This window comes from Nomascus leucogenys, chromosome 1a (genome assembly GCF_006542625.1).
Source record: "Nomascus leucogenys isolate Asia chromosome 1a, Asia_NLE_v1, whole genome shotgun sequence".
Lineage (NCBI taxonomy): Eukaryota > Metazoa > Chordata > Mammalia > Primates > Hylobatidae > Nomascus > Nomascus leucogenys.
The window spans coordinates 49,697,937-49,718,174 of NC_044381.1; the positions used below are offsets into that span (position 1 = coordinate 49,697,937).

The window sequence follows — 20,238 nt, forward strand, 5'->3', positions numbered from 1 at the left end:
TCTATTGGGAAGGAAAAAGCAGGAAAACCATGTTCAGTAGGTGAAGAACTCACCTTTTTTTTTTTTTTTTGAGACAGTGGGTTGCCCAGGCTGGAGTGCGGTGGTGCCATTTCAGCTCACTGCAACCTCCGCCTCCCAGGCTCAAGGGATCCTCCCACTTCAGCCTCTGGGAGTAGCTGGGACTACAGGCTCCAGCCACCTGGCTAATTTTTTCTTTTTCTTTTTTTTCTGTAGAGACAGGGTTTTGTCATGTTGCCCAGGATGGTCTCGAATTCCTGGGCTCAAGTGATCCTCGGCCTGCTAAAGTGCTGGGATTACAGGCCTGAGTCACCACGGCCAGCCCAACTCACTTTTTGTATTCTCAGCGTCTTGTAGACACACTTAAAAAAACAAAAACAAAAATCCCAGACACACACAGTTTTGATTTATCTCAACGTTTAGTGAAGGAAGCATGTTTTATTCTTGTGTATACTACTTTTAGTGCTTAAATGCCTTGAACATAAGCAGGAATTTGACTTTTTGGGTGGGAGGGGGAACGGGGGGGTCTCACTTTTTCTCACAGGCTGGAGTGTGCAGTGGCACGGTCTCACCTCACTGGAATCTCTCTGCCTCCTGGGCTCAGATGATCCTCCCACCTCAGCCTCCCTAGTAGCTGGGACCACTCACGCATGCCACCACATCCACCTAATTTTTTGTGTTTTGGGTAGAGACAAGGTTTCCCCATGTTGCTCAGGCTGGCCTCAAACTCCTGCACTCAAGTGATCCACCCACCTTGGCCTCCCAAAGAGCTGGGATTACAGGTGTGAGTCACCACATCTGGCTGGCATTTGACTTTTTTCTATCAATAAACCTCAGTGAGAGAAAAGGGTCTAAGTTATTTACCCTTCTGGATTCTTTTGCAGATTGCTAGATTTCCTTGCTAAATCAATTTGTCTCCCAAGACTTCAGTGCTGTGGTAGAAAGGAAAAATCCCAAGCCAACAGACTTACATTTCCTTAACAACTGTATTAATGTACTAGTGACTTTTTCTGGAAAACGTATCATAGTGGAGTCCTTAAAGTTCCTTTTTCTTACCAAAATTAAGAAACTGGAGTGATAAAGATCTGCTTTTCTAGGGTAACAGCTGTCAAATTTAAAAGCTCCATTTGGGGCCAGGTGTGGTGGCTTATGCCTATAATCCCAGCATTTTGGGAGGCCAAGACGGGCTGATCACCTGAGGTCAGGAGACCGAGATCCGCCTGGCCAACATGGTGAAACCCTGTCCCTACTAAAAATACAAAATTTACCCGGGCATGGTGGCGGGCACCTATAATCCCAGCTACTCAGGAGGCTGAGGCAGGAGAATTGCTTGAACGCAGGAGGCGGAGGTTGCAGTGAGCCGAGATTGTGCCACTGCATTCCAGCCTGGGCGACAGAGCAAGACTCCGTCTCAAAAAAAAAAAAAAAAAAGCTCCATTTGGGAGGCCGAGGAGGGCGGATCACCTGAGGTCCGGAGTTTGAGACCAGCCTGGCCAACATGGGGAAACCCCATCTCTACTAAAAATACAAAAATTAGTCAGGTGTGGTGGCAGTCACCTATAATCCCAGCTAATTGGGAAGCTGAGGCAGGAGAATCACTTGAACCGGGGAGGTGGAGGTTGCAGTGAGGGGAGATCATGCCACTGCACTCCAGCCTGGGTGACAGGGTGAGATTCTGTCTCAAACAAACAAACAAATTTAAAAGCTCCGAATCCTCCAAAAATACCAAGATTTTCCTGTCGGTAACTAGAGATGAGTACTGATGATTATTTTTAATAGGTGATTTTCAAAGGTGTGAACGTTATCCATGGAGATTTAAGTCTCCAAAAGGAAATAAAAATGCATACCTTTATACTAAAACTTCATCACCAGTCAAATTTGGATCATCACTAAATTGGCTTCTACACCTCTCTCCTAATAATATAAGGTACTTGTATAAGTTTGCAGTTGTGAGACACTTATTTCCTCATTTTTAATGTCTTCTCAGTAGGGCCACTGATATGGTCACTATTTGACTGACCAGAATGGTTGGCACTGGTGATTGGCTCATAAAGTGCCCTCGATTTAGGGGGCTCAATTATCAAAGGTTTAAATCCTAGCCCAAACCATTGCTGTGATGGGGGTTAATCAATGAACCACTCAGCTTCACTTGCAAAAGCGGGATCACAATAGCCGCTTTTGTCATGACCCAGCCTAGGTGAGATTTAGTACTTAAGTACACTGCCAGGCACACAAGATTAATTTAACAATTTAACACATTTGTTTCCTCATCCATTTCTCCAAACCTTCCAACTAATCCTAACGTTCGTTCGGCCAAATGGGCCAGGAATTCACTTAAACAAAAACAAAAAACAAAACAAAAAAACACTCCCTGGGGCTTGGGGAAGGAGGCACCGCTGCCCCATGTCGCAGTCTGGGGGTGGTTCAGTCCTCAGCACCCAGATCTACGGCCATAATGCTCCTCGAGGCCAAGGAGCCCGGATGCGGAGCGTTGCCGAGGGCGTCTTGCCCAGGCTGCGGGAAAGGAGAGGGGCGGGAGCGGGGTAGGGGCATCGCGACCCAGGCCACGGCGGCGAGTCGCCGTCTTCGAGTCCCAGCTGTCCGAAGCGGGGTGAGAAAAGGCACAACATGGCAAAGCCATGCACCTCCCAGGGTGGGCAACTCACGGCCGGTGAACGCCCGACCCTTGGCAGTTTCCAGACCTTTGGAACCGGAAGCGGAGCGTGGGAGCGCGCCTGAGAGGGCGTGAACGGGAGCGCTTTCCCGGAAGTGCTTGCGGCCTCGGCCCAGCGAGCTGCCCCGGGGTGTCTCCAGTTTCCTAATCAGGGCAGCGCCGCGGGAGAGAACTTTTACCTTGGCTGCACTAAGTTCTCAATTCCACTCCCTGGCAGGGCGGGACCTTGTTTAGGCCCCGTGATCCCGCGGTTCGTAGTAGCGCGAGGCGCAGAGTGGACCTTGACCCGCCTAGGGCGGGAAGAGTTTGGCCCGCCGGGTCCCGAAGGGCAGAATGGACGGGCTCCTAAATCCCAGGGAATCCTCTAAATTCATTGCAGAAAACAGTCGGGATGTGTTTATTGACAGCGGAGGCGTACGGAGGGTGGCAGAGCTGCTGCTGGCTAAGGCGGCGGGGCCAGAGCTGCGCGTGGAGGGGTGGAAAGCTCTTCATGAGCTGAACCCCAGGGCGGCCGACGAGGCCGCGGTCAACTGGGTGTTCGTGACAGACACGCTCAACTTCTCCTTTTGGTCGGAGCAGGACGAGCACAAGTGTGTGGTGAGGTACAGAGGGAGAACATACAGTGGGTACTGGTCCCTGTGCGCCGCCGTCAACAGAGCCCTCGACGAAGGTTGGTGCCATACTCGCCGTCGGACCTAACAGCCTTTGAGGTTTCCATTTACTTAGGGTGTGTGTAGGGGAGTTCCAAGGAGCGGGTTGGGAGATGGAATAATGAAAAGCGAACCTGAAGTTCGTTGCAAGTCCTTATGCTTAAAATGGAAGTATGAAAAGGGGCATATTTTAGTGGGAAATGATGTTAATATTTATCATTGCAGCATAAAAGTTACAGTAGCATAAAAGTCAGTTTTATAAAGAATGCCATTTGAATGACACCTGAAGAACAAAAGGGCCGATGTTATAAAGCAATTTACTCAAAATACATCTGATGTAATACTGCAGTAGTTAGAAATGGATGAATAAGTACAGATGAACAAGTAGAAAATGAGAGTTTTGCTTTAGATTTTTTATTTTTCCACTTTTGGTGCATTCCTATAACACTCATTTGGTTTCATATTAATTCCATGATGTAAAAGCAAGGGTTTAATGCATATGGAAGTATGACATTGGTCCTCTGAATTTTATTTTTTCACTAAAGGGATACCAGTAACTAGTGCCTCGTACTACGCGACAGTGACCCTGGATCAGGTTCGGAATATACTTCGTTCTGACACAGACGTTTCCATGCCCTTAGTAGAAGAGAGGCATCGGATTCTCAATGAAACCGGGAAAATTCTGCTGGAGAAGTTTGGAGGCTCTTTTCTCAACTGCGTCCGAGAAAGTGAGAATAGTGCGCAGAAGTTAATGCACCTGGTGGTTGAAAGTTTTCCTTCTTACAGAGATGTGACTCTGTTTGAGGTGAGTTGCTTCTGTTGGGGATTTTAGAAGTCTTAATCATCTCAGAGTTAACTCTTTTACTTCCAGAACTCATTTTAAGAATAAAAACTTAAATTTTTAAGTGTATTCCTTATGGAAGAAACTAACAAAATCAAGTAGTGTTTCAAAGTCATTTCTTCTGTTTTCTTTTTGCTTGTTTGTTTGAGACAGAGTTTTGCTCTTGTTGCGCAGGCTGGAGTGCAATGGTGTGATCTTGGCTCACCGCAACCTCTACCTCCCGGGTTCAAGCGATTCTCCTGCCTCAGCCTCCTGAGTAGCTGGGATTACAGGGATGCGCCACCACGCCCGGCTAATTTTATGTATTTTTAGTAGAGACGGGGTTTCACTATGTTGGCCAGGCTGGTCTCAAACTCCCAACCTCAGGTGATCCACTCGCCTCAGCCTCCCAAAGTGTTGTGATTACAGGCGTGAACCACCACGCCTGGCGTCATTTATTTCTTTCTTTTTTCTTTTTTTTTTTTTTTTTTAAGATGGAGTCTCTCTCTGTCACCCAGGCTAGAGTGCAGTGGTGCGATCTTGGCTCACTGCAAACTCCGCCTCCCGGGTTCAGGTGATTCATCTGCTTCAGTCTCCCGACTAGCTGGGATTACAGGCACCCGCCACCGCGCTAGGCTAATTTTTGTATTTTTAGTAGAGACGGGGTTTCACCATGTTGGCCAGGCTGGTCTTGAATTCCTGACCTCTGATCCACCCACCTTGGCCTCCCAAAGTGCTGGGATTACAGGTGTGAGCCACTGTGCCTGGCCTTTTTTTTTTCTTTCCCTGAGACGGAGTGTTGCTCTGACTCCCAGGCTGGAGTGCAGTGGCACGATCTCAGCTCACTGCAACCTCCACCTCCCAGGTTCAAACGATTCTCCTGCCTCTGCTTCCTGAGTAGCTGGGACTGCAGGCGCATGCTACCACACTCGGCTAATTTTTTTTGTACTTTTAGTAGAGATGGGGTTTCATCTCATTTCTTATGTTTTCTAATCAGTATTTCATTCTTTGCTTCCTTTTCTTTTTTCCTTTTAAAATGTTTCAAACCTAAAAAACATGGAACCCTCCGTGTAATGTTCTCCTTATGGAAAATTAAGTATTTTTAGTACTTCAAGAAGGTTACTTTATTGAATGAAGATCAGAATGTGTACTAACCTCTCCCTAATAAAAAGTATTTCTGGCTGGACTCGGTGGCTCACGCCTGTAATCCCAACACTTTGGGAGGCCTAGGTGGGTGAATCACCTGAGGTCAGGAGCTCAAGACCAGCCTAGCAACATGGTGAAACCCCATCTCTACTAAAAATACAAAAATTAGCTGGGTATGGTTGCACGCACCTGTAGTCCCAGCTACTTAGGAGGCTGAGGCAGGAGAATCACTTGAACCCGAGAGGTGGAGGCTGCAGTGAGCCAAGATTGCACCACTGCACTCCAGCCTAGGCGAGACAGAATTAGACTCTATCTCAAAAAAGTATTTCTTGAAAAGTTCAGTGTACTGTATATATATTTTGTGTTTTCTTTTTCCTACACAGTGTACTTGAACAAATGATCATTTTGTTGGACCCTTACAGGCTGCACCTGGATTTTGTTTTTGTAAAATTCTTTTGGAATCTTTTGAACCTGGGAGGTGGAGGTTGCAGTGAGCACTCCAGCCTGGGCGACAGAGCTGGACTCCATCTCAAAAAAATAAAAGAAATTGGCTGGGTGTGGTGGCTCACGCCTGTAATCCCAGCACTTTGGGGGGCCGAGGCGGGTAGATCGCAAGGTCAGGAGTTCAAGACCAGCCTGGCCAACGTGGTGAAACCCCGTCTCTACTAAAAATATAAAAATTAGCCGGGTGTAGTGGTGGGTGCCTGTAATCCCAGCTACTTAGGAGGCTGAGGCAGGAGAATCACTTGAACCCAGGAGCTGGAGGTTGCAGTGAGCTGAGATCATGCCACTGCATTCCAGCCTGGACGACAAGAGCAAGACTCTATCTCAAGAAAAAAAAAAGAATTCAATTGTATTAGTCTGTTCTCACACTGCTATAAAGAACTGCATTTCATTTATAGCACAGTGCTTTGGTTTTGCTTTGCTGAAAAGTTCAATTTTTAAAAAATGTACTAGAAAGTGGCAGTATCTTGGCTTGCTACAACCTTCACCTCCTGGGTTCAAATGATTCTCCTGCCTCAGTCTCACAAGTAGCTGGGATTACAGGCATCTGCCACCATGCCCAGCTAATTTTGTATTTTTAGTAGGAACAGGGTTTCACCATGTTGGCCAGGCTGGTCTTGAACTCCTGACCTCAAGTGATCTGCCTGCCTCAGCTTCCCAAGGTGCTGGGATTACAGGCTTGAGCCACCATGCCCAGCCAATCTGATACTTTCTTTTTTTTTTTGAGACAGAGTCTCTGTCACCCAGGCTGGAGTGCAGTAACACCGTCTCTGCTCACTGCAACCTCTGCCTCCTGGGTTCAAGCAGTTCTCTGCCTCCGAGTAGCTGGGATTACAGGCACCCACTACCACGCACAATTTTTGTATTTTTTTTTTTTTTGAGACGGAGTCTTGCTCTGTCACCCAGGCTGGAGTGCAGTGGCGCCATCTCAGCTCACTGCAAGCTCCGCCTCCTGGGTTGATGCCATTCTCCTGCCTCAGCCTCCCTAGTAGCTGGGACTACAGGCGCCCGCCACCATGCCCGGCTAATTTTTTTGTATTTTTAGTAGAGATGGTGTTTCACCGTGTTAGCCAGGATGGTCTTGATCTCCTGACCTGGTGATCCGCCCGCCTCGGCCTCAAAAGTGCTGGGATTACAGGCGTGAGCCACTGCACCCGGCCTAATTTTTGTATTTTTAGTAGAGACAGGGTTTCACCATATTGGCCAGGCTGATCTTGAACTCCTGACCCTGTGATCCACCCACCTTGGCCTCCTAAGGTTCTGGGATTACAGGTGTGAGCCACAGCGCCCGACCTAATCTGTTACATTTTTAAATGAAAATTGGTACAGAAACCATTTCTCATGAGTACTTGTTTCTAAAATACAGTTTTACAGAAAAATCCCCAAAATGGGCTAGGCATGGTGGCTCAAGCCCATAATCCCAACACATTGGGTGGCTGAGGTAAGAGGATTGCTTGAGCCCAGAAGTTCGAGACCAGCCTGGACAACACGTGAGACTCCATTTCTACAAAAAATTTAAAAACTAGCCAGGTATGGTGGCGTGCCTGTGGTTCTAGCTACTCAGGAGGCTGAGGCAGGAGGATCGCTTGAGCCCAGGAGGTGGAGGCTGCAGTGAGCTATGATAGTTCCACTTTACTCCAGCCTGGAAGAGCAAGACCTTGTCCTAGAAAAATAAATAAATAAAAATAAACAATTTGCACAAACTAGTTATGTGTTTTTAATGTATACCTATTTACTGAGATTATCATTCATTTTTAGACATGAACAGATTAATAAAGTTAACAATTTTTAATTTAGATAGATTTAGATCAGTGATTTCCCAACCTGGCTGTGCCCCAGAATCAGGAGGCTTAAAATTCGAATATATTTCCAAAACACCACCCTCAAAGAGCCTGATGAATAGGTGAAAGAAGAGCTATTTTTTAAGCTCTTCAAGTTACTCTGATTTAGAGTAATGCAGTAACTTTGTAAAAGTTCTAATTAACAAATTGGCTTTCTTATGACTATTACTGTTACTGTGACATACTGATAAATATAAAAAACATAAGCTTTTTGATATTTCAATAGATAACATTTTATTTTTTATTTTTAGTTTTGTTGTTGTTGTTTTTTGAGACAGAGTCTCGCTCTGTCACCCAGGCTGGAGTGCAATGGCGTGATCTCGGCTCACTGCAACCTCCGCCTCCCGAGTTCTAGCGATTCTCCTGCCTCAGCCTTCTGAGTTAGCTGGGATCAGAGGTGCGCACCACCACGCCAGGCTAATTTTTGTATATTAGTAGAGATGGGGTTTTACCATGTTGGCCAGGCTGGTCTCGAACTCCTGACCTCAGGTGATCCACCCACCTTGGCCTCCCAAGGTGTTGGGATTACAGGCATGAGCCACCGTGCCAGCCTTTGTTTTTTTTTTTGTTGTTGTTGTTTTTTGTTTTTTTGAGATGGAGTCTTGCTGGGGTGCAATGACACAATCTCGGTTCACTGCAACCTCCGCCTCCCAAGTTGAAGCGATCCCACCTCAGCTCCTGAGTAGCTGGGATTACAGACACCCGCCATCATGCCTGGTCAATTTTTATATTTTTGTAGAGGCAGGGTTTCACCATGTTGGCCAGGCTGGTCTTGAACTCCTGACTTCAGGTGATCTGCCCACCTCGGCCTCCCAAAGTGCTGGGATTACAGGCGTGAGCCACCGCACTTGGCCTATGTTGTTCTTAACTTTTGTAATCCTTGAACTTTCTATTTATTCATGATAAAATTATGGAATAATTTTTTCGAAAAACTTAACTGTCCAGGTGCGATGGCTCTTGCCTGTAATCCTAGAACCTTGGGAGGCCAAGGTGGGTGGATCACTTGAGCCCAGGAGTTCAAGACCAGCCTGGGCAACATGGGGAAACCTCATCTCTGCAAAATAACAAGAAAACTAACTGGCCTTGGTGGTGAACACCTATAGTCCCAGCTATTCAGGAGGCTGAGATGGGAGGATTGCTTGAGCCCAAGGAGGTCAAGGCAGCAGTGAGCTGTGATTGAGCCACTGAATTGAGCCACAGCCTGAGCGGTAGTGAGGCCTTGTCTAAAAAAAAAAGAAAAAGAAAAGAAAAGAAAAAAATTAACTCATGGTCATAGAGCTTTTTATTGACAATTATTTTTTAAAGGTATGATTTAGAAAATATTTAAATCACAAAACAATATCATGAAACATGTAAGCAATTGTTATTTGGAGATTTACCAGTAGTTTTAGTGATACCAGTTAATATTTTAGAGATCCAGAATTTGATTACGAAAATCATTTGATTTCTAAAACCATAATGAGCTTACCAAGAAAATGTTTCATAGATGGCCGGGTGTGGTGGCTCATACCTGTAATCCTTGTACTCTGGGAGGCTGAGGCAGGTGGATCACAAGGTCAGGAGTTCGAGACCAGCCTGGCACACGTGGTGAAACCCTGTCTCTACTAAAAATACAAAAATTAGCTGGGCGTGGTGGCGCCCACCTGTAATCCCAGCTACTCGGGAGGCTAAGGCAGGAGAATGGCCTGAACCCGGGAGGCAGAGGTTGCAGTGAGCCGAGATTGCACCATTGTACTCCAGCCTGGGCAACAGAGCAAGACTCCATCTCCAAAAAAAAAAATAGGAAAATGTTTTACAGATTACTTGAATTTATTTTTGATTCCTCCCTTAAATCTTTTTGTCCTTTTTTATCTTATTATTATATCTATTATAATCTATTCTTTATATATACTAGTCTGCTACCATGGAAACAGCAGTGACATGATAATTTACGTGTTTTCTTAGATGCTAGCACTGATTTTGTTATTTTTATTTTTTGTTTTTTTTCCATGTGGGTTGTTACGTAAGTTTGATTCCTAGTTTTTTCCATTTTGCTCTATGAATCTTGTTAAAAATAGCAGATAATGGCTTCTATCTATTATAATAAACTTGATGGTGTAGTAATTGTGTTTAATAGACATTCTTATAAGTTAAGTCTTATGTCTTGCTGGTTGGTTTTTTTTTTTTTTCCCCTTGAGACAGAGTTTCACTCTTGTTGCCGAGGCTGGAGTGCAATGGTGTGATCTCGGCTCATCACAACTTCCACCTCCCGGGTTCAAGTGATTCTCCTGCCTCAGCCTCCCGAGTAGCTGGGATTACAGGCATGTGCCACCATGCCCGGCTAATTTTGTATTTTTTTTAGTAGAGACGGCGTTTCTCCATGTTGGTCAGGCTGGTTTCAAACTCCCAACCTCAGGTGATCCGCCCGCCTTGGCCTCCCAAAGTGCTGGGATTGCAGGCATGAGCCACTGCGCCCAGCCATGTCTTGTGTTGTTTTATAAACTAGACTTGAACTAGAAACCTGGTTGCCATATATAAATCCAGTTTATGTAGAGGAACAATTGCCAAGTTGTCATATTTAGATAGGTTTAGGAATATAGGGTGATAGCATAATGTAGGAATGTTTTAAATTGTGATTTGTTCCTTCAGCCCCTTAATTTAATTTAGAGACATTACACCATGTCAGACAATGAGAATGTATATTTGCTCTGGAAAACAAATTCTGACTTTCTTAAATGTAGCTTTAGAAGTTTTAATTTACTTAGTATAATAAAAATAGGTCTGGATCTGTTATAATAGGCATATCTTAAGGTTAAGCAATATTAGGTTATTTCTTGTTATGACAGTATCATTGGCGTTTTCTTAGTAAATAAAAGAATCTGTAGTGTCATCTTAAGGAATTTTTGTATAGAGCCTTTCCTTAAACTTTTAATCACGTATTTATTTGTTTATATCATTTACAAGTTAAAATATTCTCCTCCAAGGTGGTCAGGATATATTTTGGGAGCTAGTAATATTGATAAACAAACATTTATAAAACATTATTTAAGGTTATTACTGTTGGTATTAGGACTAATAGTCGATTGTAATTATCTATGTTTTTCCATAATCTAGGCTGATTTGCATTTGTAGATTTACAGAGTGTTTTTGGGGGGTTGTTTTTTGAGATAGAGTCTCAGTCAGTTGCCCAGGCTGGAGTTCAGTGATGTGATCACAGCTCACTGCAGCCTCTACCTCACAGGCTCAAGCAAATCCCCTGCTTCAGCCTGGTGAGTAGCTGAGACTACAGGCACGTGCCACCACGCCTAGCTAATTAAAAAAAAAAAAAAAAAAAATTTGTAGGCCTGGCATGGTGGCTCATGCCTGTAATCCCAGCACTTTGAGAGGCCAAGGCAGGCGGATCACCTGATGTCAGGAGTTTGAGACCAGTCTGGCCAACATAGTGAAACCCCATCTCTACTAAAATATGAAAATTAGCCAGGTGTGGTGGTTGTAGAGACGGGGTTTCGCCGTGTTTTGTAGAGATGGAGTTTCATCGTTTTCCAGGCTGGTTTTGAACTTCTGGCTTCAAACAATCCTCTGGCTTTGGCCTCCCAAATTGATGAGATTACAAGTGTAAGCCACCACACTTAGCTAGAATTTTTTAGTTAAATTATAACCCACTAATGCTCGGTTAAATTTGTCTTTTCTATGTATAAATATAATTGGCTATTTCATTTTCACATTTGGACTTACATATCAACTTTGAGCATTTCCAAAATTGGTAAATATGATCATTTTCTAGCTGTTGATCAATTAATGTCTTTATAAAATAAGTTAGTCATATTATCTGAAAGGAAACAGTTAAAAATGAATGTTGTGGTTCTCTTCAGACCTGAGCTTATGGATGATTATTCTTTATATGTTGCTGTATTTTTTTTTTTTTTTTTTTTTTTTGACAGAGCCTTGTGTTGCCCAGGCTGGAGTACAGTGGTGCAATCTCGGCTCACTGCAACCTCCGCCACTCAAGTTCAAGCGATTCTTCTACCTCACCCTCCTGAGTAGCTGGGACTACAGGCAATCGCCACCACACCCAGCTAGTTTTTGTATTTTTAGTACAGACGGGGTATTACCATATTGGCCAGGCTGGTCTCGAACTCCTGACCTCGTGATCCTCCTGCCTCAGCCTCCCAAAGTGCTGGGATTACAGGCGTCAGCCACCATGCCCGGCCTATACTTGGCTGTATATTACACAATTAATGTGAATTATATTGCAATCAGAAAAACAGACATGTGTTTTAAGAAACTTTCAAAAGGAATGCTATCTACACATTTAAAATAATAAGCCCTTGGGCCGGGCACGGTGGCTTACGCCTGTAATCTCAGCACTTTGGGAGGCCGAGGCGGGTGGATCACAAGGTCAGGAGATTGAGACCATCCCGGCTAACACAGTGAAACCCCGTCTCTACTAAAAAAATACAAAAAATTAGCCGGGCGTGGTGACAGCGCCCGTAGTCCCAGCTACTCGGGAGGCTGAGGCAGGAGAATGGCGTGAACCCGGGAGGCGGAGCTTGCAGTGAGCCGAGATTGCGCCACTGCACTCCAGCCTGGGCGACAGAGCAAGACTCCATCTCAAAAAATAATAATAATAATAATAAGCCCTAGGATTATATTGCAGAAATCTGTATATGAAGTAATGCCATTGAAAAAGAAGAGTAAGTAGTATCAAGATTACATAAATTGTATTTTATGTGCCTTGAAAAATGGGAAGTGAGTTTGGAGTGATAGAAAATTTAATGTTTATTAAATCCTTTTGTTTCCTGTAAAAGATCTATGAATTCTTTTTTTTTTTTTTTTTTTTTTGAGACAGGGTCTCCCTCTGTCACCCAGGCTGGAGTGCAGTGGTGTGATCATGGTTCACTGCAGCCTTGACCTCCCAGGCTCATGCGATTCTGCCATCTCACCTCCTGAGTATCTGGGACCATAGATATGTGCCACCACGCCTGGCTAATTTTTTGTTTTTTTGTAGAGATGGAGTTATACCATGTTTCACAGGCTGGTCTTGAACTCCTGGGCTCAAGCAATCTGCCCACCTCAGCTTCCCAAAGTGCTGGGATTATGGGCGGGAGCCATGGTGCCCGGCCAATCTATAAATTCTTACCAACAAAGTAAGATTATTCTGCCTTTTAAAAAATGTTTCAACCTGCACCTTTAAAAAATAGCATATATAAAGCTTTCAGATACTCAAATAACGTTTATATTCTCTCCACTCATCAGGGGAAAAGAGTTTCTTTTTACAAACGAGCCCAAATCCTTGTAGCAGATACGTGGAGTGTATTGGAAGGAAAAGGAGATGGCTGCTTCAAGGACATCTCCAGTATCACCATGTTTGCTGATTATAGATTACCTCAGGTTCTTGCTCATCTTGGAGCCCTGAAATACTCTGATGACCTACTGAAGAAGCTTCTCAAAGGTTTGCAACTTTAAGTCATTCTTTGTTATACTAAATTGTTGGATCTCGGTTTAGTTTCTTTTACAAAAGTTCTCCTTTGCTTTAAAAAAAAAGTACTATTTATTGTTCATAGTATATGTAAGGGAAAATGCAAAGACAAAATGTAGAGAAAATGATTTTTTTGTTTACACTGTGAAATGTGGATATTGTAGAAAATTGTGCTATTTGAACATTATAATTTCATAGCCTGATGAAACCTAAATTTATGTTATATGAAAGTATGTAACACTGAGAGTTCATCAGGTATAGTATTTGAAGAGTGTTAAGCTGAAGAGCACACTACATGGTGATATGAAGGTAGGCTGAAAGATAGGTAATATGAATTGGCTTTTGAGTGAAGAGACTCCAAGGTCTGCACTGGGATATCTTGCACAAGTCACTCACTTCCCTAGGCTTATTCGCCATTATTGGATATGATTATTGATATCAAGACTAGGAGCCTTATGATATATAAGCTTAGGTAAATTGGGTTGAAAAGTTTGTGTGAAAATTAGCTTATAACATTTCCTTGTATGAGGAAAATTATTATATGATTTTCATGTTAATTTCTCTTTTAGGTGCAAAATTTTCTGTGACTTTTTTCTTTATTTTATTTTATTTAAAAAATATGTTGCCCAGGCTGGTCTCGAAATCCTGGGCTTAAGCAGTCTTCTCACTTCAGCCTTCCAAAGTGCTGGGATTACAGGCATGAGCCACTGCCCCGGCCTTATGTATTTTTTAAAAGAAGTAGATTCTATGATTGAATAATTTCATCTTGTGAAATAGATTTGAATCCTCCAGATCAGAATAACACAGAATATAAAGGTACCATTATTCCCATGGTTGGCTGTACTGGGTTTTTATGCTGCCATGGGCAATCTGTTTTGTCTTCCATTTCCTCATTTGAAAAAGAACATGCTATTTTTTGTCATCATGCCCATGTCAAGGGTCACTAATTGTTGGATACCTTCAAAAGGGACAACATTTAGCAATCAGGGCTTATTTTTCATACAGCCATATTAAGCTGCTTTTTTTTTTGTTTTGTACACACTGTTCATTCCTGTCTCTGAGTATTCTCTTACATGGTTTCCATCGTCCAAATTTTCTTTCTTTCTTTTTTTTTTTTTTTTTTTTTGAGACGCCCTGTTGCCCAAGCTGGAGTGTGGTGGCATGATCTCGGCTCACCAGAACCTCCGCCTCCCAGGTTCAAGCCATTCTCCTGCCTCAGCCTCCTGAGTAGTTGGGATTACAGGCGCATGCCACAATGCCTGGCTAATTTTTGTATTTTGAGTAGAGACGGGGTTTCGCCACGTTGGTCATGCTGGTGTTGAACTCCTGACCTCATGATCCACCCTCCTCAGCCTCCCAAAGTGCTGGGATTACAGGCATGAGCCACCGTGCCCAGCTTGTTTTTTTCAATTCAAATCCAATACATCCACAGAGGCTTCACTCAAATGCTGTCCTTGCTTATAGTGATTTGTCCATCTCCTTCTCAGTTTTTATGGCACTTAATTGTCTCTGCTACCGTGAGAAAAACCCTAGTGAGAAGGGATCATCCAGCATAGTTGTACAGAGATGTCAGAATTTTCTTCTCTCATCCATTTCAAGTCCAGAGGCTCTTTTCCAATATCCATTGGCAGTCATTACTGCCTCCATTTATGCCTTGCTTCTAAAAGGGTACTCTCCTATCGGTAGCTAGTTTGATACAGGGTGGACAAATTCTTTTGCCACTTAGTGCCTTTAAGTAAAATTTGGATTTTGTTTTCCAAAAGGTATTTTACTGCAAAACTAGACCAAAAATAAACTGTAAATGTAATGTAACAGACATAAGTATAGTGTACTCATTTTTAAAAACTACCTTAAGTGAAATCTAGGACCAGCTTAGTTTGACCAGGTGAGGTAGGACCTTCCTTAACTGGCTTCCAATGGTACTTCCAAACTTGAGGATTTGCTACACTTATATTCCTTCCCTTCTGCCCTCATCTGGGTATCTCAGGGACAGCCCTTGGAAGTGCCACTTAGATTTCTGTCCACTGTCTTTAACCCATCTCTTCACCAAGGACATAGTACTTGGCCAATTATAAAGACTAACAATGCAATTTAACTAAATTTAGCTTTTCACTGTGATTCCAGGACCAGTTTTTAGACCAAATACCTGGGCCATATTACCTTCCCTGACTAATCTATGTCAGTCCACTTAAATGTCTTTTTCTGTCTGAAGTCCATGTTCTATCCCATAATGTAAGTTGCTGCATTAGTTATTACATTAGTTTCCTAGGGCTGACATAACAAATTACCACAAACTAGATGGCTTCAAGCAACCGAAATGTAAATGTGTCACAGTTCTGGAGGCTGGAAGTCTGAAATCAAGATGTTGGCAGGACCATCCTTCCTCCAAAGGCTCTTGGGAAAAATTCTTCCTTGCCTCTTTCCAGTACCTTGTGGCTCCAGCAGTCCTTGGCATTCCTTGGTTTGTAGCTGCATCACACCAATCATGGCCTTCTTATCCTTGTGTCTCCTGTCTCTTTGTATCCTCTTTTTTTTTTTTTTTTTTTTTTGAGACGGAGTTTTGTTCTTGTCGCCCATTGCAATGGCACCATCTCAGGTCACTGCAACTTCCTTCTCCCGGGTTCAAGTGATTCTCCTGCCTCAGCCTCCTGAATAGCTGGGATTACAGGTGCCCAGCACCACGCCTGGCTAATTTTTGTATTTTTAGTAGAGACAAGGTTTTACCATGTTGGCCAGGCTGCTCTTGAATTCCTAACCTCAGGTGATCCACCCGCCTTGGCCTCCCAAAGTGCTGGGATTACAGGCATGAGCCACTGCACCCGACCTATATCCTCTTCTTTTCTTGCTTGCTTTCTTTTTTGTTTAGAAACAGGGTCTTACTCTGTCACCAAGGCTGGAGTGCAGTGGCATGATCATAACTCACTGCAGCTTCAAACTCCTGGGCTTAAGCGATCTTCCCTTCTCAGCCCCAGCCTCCTGAGTAGCTGGGGCTACTAGAGGTGCATACTACCATGCCTGGCTACTTTTTCCATTTTTTGTAGAGAAGGGGTCTCACCTTTCCTTCACTGGATTTAAGGTTGATCCTAATCCAGTATGACCTCATCTTCACCTGATTACATCTGCAAAGTCCCTATTTCCAAACAAAGTCAAATTCACAGGTACCAGGTGTTATGACTTGAATGTATCTTTTTATGAGCCACAGTTCAACCCACTACTATCTATTGCTGTGTAACAGATTACGCTAAAATTTAGTGGTTAAAACAACAGACATTTATGATCCTGGGTCAGGAACCTGAGTGCTGCTTAACTGGGTACCTCTGCCTCAAGGTTACAGTCCAGCCGCCAAGTGGAGCAGTGTCTTACCTGATAGCTCTACTCGGGTGGGAGTGTCTGCCTCCATAGCCACTCTGTTGGTTGATTTGGCAGTTTTAGCAAGTTGATAGTCAAATTTGGAGGAAGTGATTAACAGCAAAACTGAAGAGGAAGGTATGGGCTTCTATGCTAGCACCTGGGGCAAAGTAAGGAAATGGAGGAACCTGGTTAATCACTGTTTCCCCACCTGTTCCACTGACCAGTGCCTAAGCCCATGGGAGAGTTGGATGGAAGGGGCATAAGTAACACTACTTAAGGTCACAAGATATCCTGGGTACTGTGAGACTTTGTGCATGGGTGCAGTTTGGTGGTCAGAGGCCAAATACAGCTTGCAGTTGTGTTATGTTTGGCCTGAAAAATGGCCTAGCAATTTTTAATTAGTTTCCAACACTTGAAAATTAGAAGATTTCACATAAAAATCAAACTTCCTGACTTCTCTCATAAGAAAAATATGGAAACACACAGTACCTTTGCATAGGACTATGTACACTACCTAGCTCACTACAGTTTGCATCTGACTGCTGCTTATAGACATGGGTCCATGAGTCCTACTCTAGTCTCAGTGGCAAGACACAGCCAGTGCCTACCTTGCAGGATCAGATATTCTCAAAATAAATATTTATTTATTTTGGAGATATGGTTGGCTCTGTTGCCTAGACTGGAGTGCAATGGCGTGATCTCGGCTCACTGCAACCTCTGTCTTCTGGACTCAAGCGACCCTCCCACCTCAACCTCCCGAATAGCTGGGACTACAGGCAATACCACCATGCTGGGACTACTACTCCCGAGTAGCTGGGACTACTACTCCCGAGTAGCTGGGACTACAGGCACATACCACCATGCCTGGCTAATTTTTGTATTTTTTGTAGAGACGGGGTTTTGTCATGTTGCCCAGGATGATCTTGAACTCCTGAGCTCAAGTAATCCTCCCACCTCAGCCTCCCAAATTGCTAGCATTACAGATGTGAGGCACTGCACCTAGCCTACAATAATTTTATTTCTGGTATCAAACCCAATTTTAAATTCCATCTTTTTAATAACTAGCAGTCATAGTTTTAAATTTATGGTCACCACTTACTCATTTATCAAATATTTATTGGGGAGCTAGTATGTGCAAGGTGCTATGCTAGCTACTGGGAATATTGAGACAAGCCAGATATGGCCCTTGTCTTTGTGGAATTTAACTTGTAATTTAAAATCAGTGTGTAAGTTACGAGATTAATTTCTTGGCCGGGCGCGGTGGCTCACGCTTGTAATCCCAGCACTTTGGGAGGCCGAGGCGGGCAGATCACGAGGTCAGGAGATCGAGACCGCAGTGAAACCTCGTCTCTACTAAAAAAAAATACAAAAAAATTAGCCGGGCGTGGTGGCGGGCGCCTGTAGTCCCAGCTACTCAGAGAGGCTGAGGCAGGAGAATGGCGTGAACCCGGGAGGCGGAGCTTGCAGTGAGCCGAGATTGCGCCACTGCACTCCAGCCTGGGCGACAGAGCGAGACTCTGTCTCAAGGAAAAAAAAAAAAAAAAAAAAAAAAATCAGTGTGTAAGTTTTGAAATGATTTAAATTACCAAAAAGTCTGAGATTTACAGTTTTAAAATGAGTACCATTTAAATACTCTGTTTTGTTGTACAGGAAAGTTCTGAGTAGGTTTTGTATCATTGACTATTAATTTTTCTTACTGCTTTTCCCCCTTGCAGGAGAAATGCTCTCATATGGAGACAGGCAAGAGGTGGAAATCAGAGGGTGCTCGCTTTGGTGTGTTGAGCTGATCCGGGATTGTCTTCTGGAGCTTATTGAACAAAAGGGTGAAAAACCTAATGGAGAGATCAATTCCATTCTTCTGGATTATTACTTATGGGACTATGCCCGTGACCATAGGGAAGATATGAAAGGAATTCCGTTTCATCGCATACGTTGCATATATTATTGACCTCAAGTGTAAACTGATCCAAAGAAAACCCCCTGCGTTTTATGTCATATCATCTGTACAGTTTTGCTTTGATATTTAGAGAACATGATCAAGGTTATAGGAAATTGATTACCCATTCTCACTTTGAAAAATACTTCCTAGGCCAGGCACAGTGGCTTATGCCTGTAATCCCAGCACTGTGGGAGGCTGAGGCAGGTGGATCACCTGAGGTCAGGAGTTTGAGACCGCCTGGCCAACATGGTGAAACGCCATCTCTACTAAAAATACAAAATTAGCTGGGCGTGGTGGCACATGCCTGTAATCCCAGTTACTTGGGAGGCTGAGGCAAGAGAATCGCTTGAACTCAGGAGGTGGAGGTTGCAGTGAGGCGAGATTAGGCCATTGCACTCCAGCCTCAGCAACAAGAGCGAAATTTTGTCTCAAAAAAAAAACAAACAACTTCCTAGGCCAGATGTGGTGGCTCATACGTATAATCTTAGCACTTTGGGAGGTCAAGGCAGGAAGATTGCTTGAGGCGAGGAGTTCAAGACCAGCCTAGGCAACATAGGGAGACCCCTATCTCTACAAAAATTTAAAAATTAGCCTAGCGTGGTGGCACGCTCTGTAATCCCAAATACGTGGTAGGCTGAGGCTGAGGAGGGTGGATTGCTAGAGCCCAGGGGTTTGAGGCTGCAGTGAGCCACAGTCATGCCACTGCATTCTACCCTGGGCAACAGATGGAGACCTTGTCTCAAAAAAAAAATTCCTGACATCACTATGTATTCCCAACTTTATCATTTGTCTGCCTGTTTAGTTTTGATTTATGTTTTTTTTTTTTTCCTGTGGACATGTAGTTGACAGAAATAATGAAGGAACTTTAATATTTTATTTAAATTTCCTAAAACTAATCATGCCTTATGTGACTAATCTTCAGTGATAATATTTCATCTATTGATATATTTTCTTGAGGTGTGTAGTTTTCAGTGTACCTTAATCATTTGGTATAAAAAAGAGAGGTTTTTGATATATGAATGCTGTTCTTGTAAAAATCAATCTTGACACTTTATTTTAAACTTTTTATTGGTAATGATAGTGGGTTTTGTACATCATGATTGTCAATTTAGGATATCTGTCTAATTTGTTTTTTCAGAGTAACTATATTGGAATTGAATAAAAATATTCAAAATTTTTCTTAAACCTGGAATGGATTATTATTTCATTAAAATAGAATTTACCATATATAATTTTAAAAGGTTTACTGTAAGTTAGATTATTTACTTTCTGCTGCAGAACTCTCATTACCTGTCCAGTACTCATTTCCAACCACCCCCGCCACGTTCCTTCTAACAGAATCTTGATTTTGTTAGGTATCTACCTTGTCTGCTTGCTGTGACTTCAGAAGTCAGAAAAAGATGCCCTTTTCCCAAGCACTTTACTGCCATCTGCTGGAAATTTGTTATAATAACCTTACAAATGACTGTGAGTGAGGCCTCCTGGAGTTGTGCAGTACACAACTTGCACAACCATAGTAGTGGTCCTGTGTCTATCCCTGTTCTGTGTGACTCAGAGGATGGTGATCCCATCCCCAGTTCTGGAGGTAGATCTTGTATGAATGGTTTACTATTCCTAGTCACTTTACTCTCCTTGCCTGTGATTGCTTTGATAATGGGTATATAATCTAGTTCTGGACAGTGATACTGGATGACAAGTCTGCTGGGAAGCTTCCAGAAAAGGATTCTTCACTTTTAAGAAAGAGATATAGGACAAAGGTCCCTTTTCTTCCTCTGAGCAATGCTTTTAGCATGATACCTGCTATCATGCAGGTAGCCATTTTGTGGTGCTAGAGCCC

General features: G+C 43.4%; 1 protein-coding gene across 2 annotated transcripts; it reads left to right on the forward strand.

The window, feature by feature from the left end:
- The first annotated feature begins 2,545 nt into the window (after positions 1-2,545).
- On the forward strand, positions 2,546-19,586 carry C1AH9orf64 (chromosome 1a C9orf64 homolog). Of its 2 annotated transcripts, XM_003267470.2 has the most exons (5): positions 2,546-2,629; positions 3,272-3,362; positions 3,888-4,147; positions 12,889-13,084; positions 18,178-19,586. In XM_003267470.2, exons 3-5 carry the CDS (start codon positions 3,974-3,976, stop codon positions 18,408-18,410), a joined length of 603 nt encoding a protein of 200 aa, XP_003267518.1. In that variant the 5' UTR covers positions 2,546-2,629; positions 3,272-3,362; positions 3,888-3,973; the 3' UTR covers positions 18,411-19,586. The 2 variants fall into 2 exon arrangements, with proteins under 2 accessions (XP_003267518.1, XP_003267517.1); XM_003267469.3 differs by lacking the exon at positions 2,546-2,629 and having other exon boundaries at positions 2,784-3,362.
- The last annotated feature ends 652 nt before the right edge of the window (positions 19,587-20,238 follow it).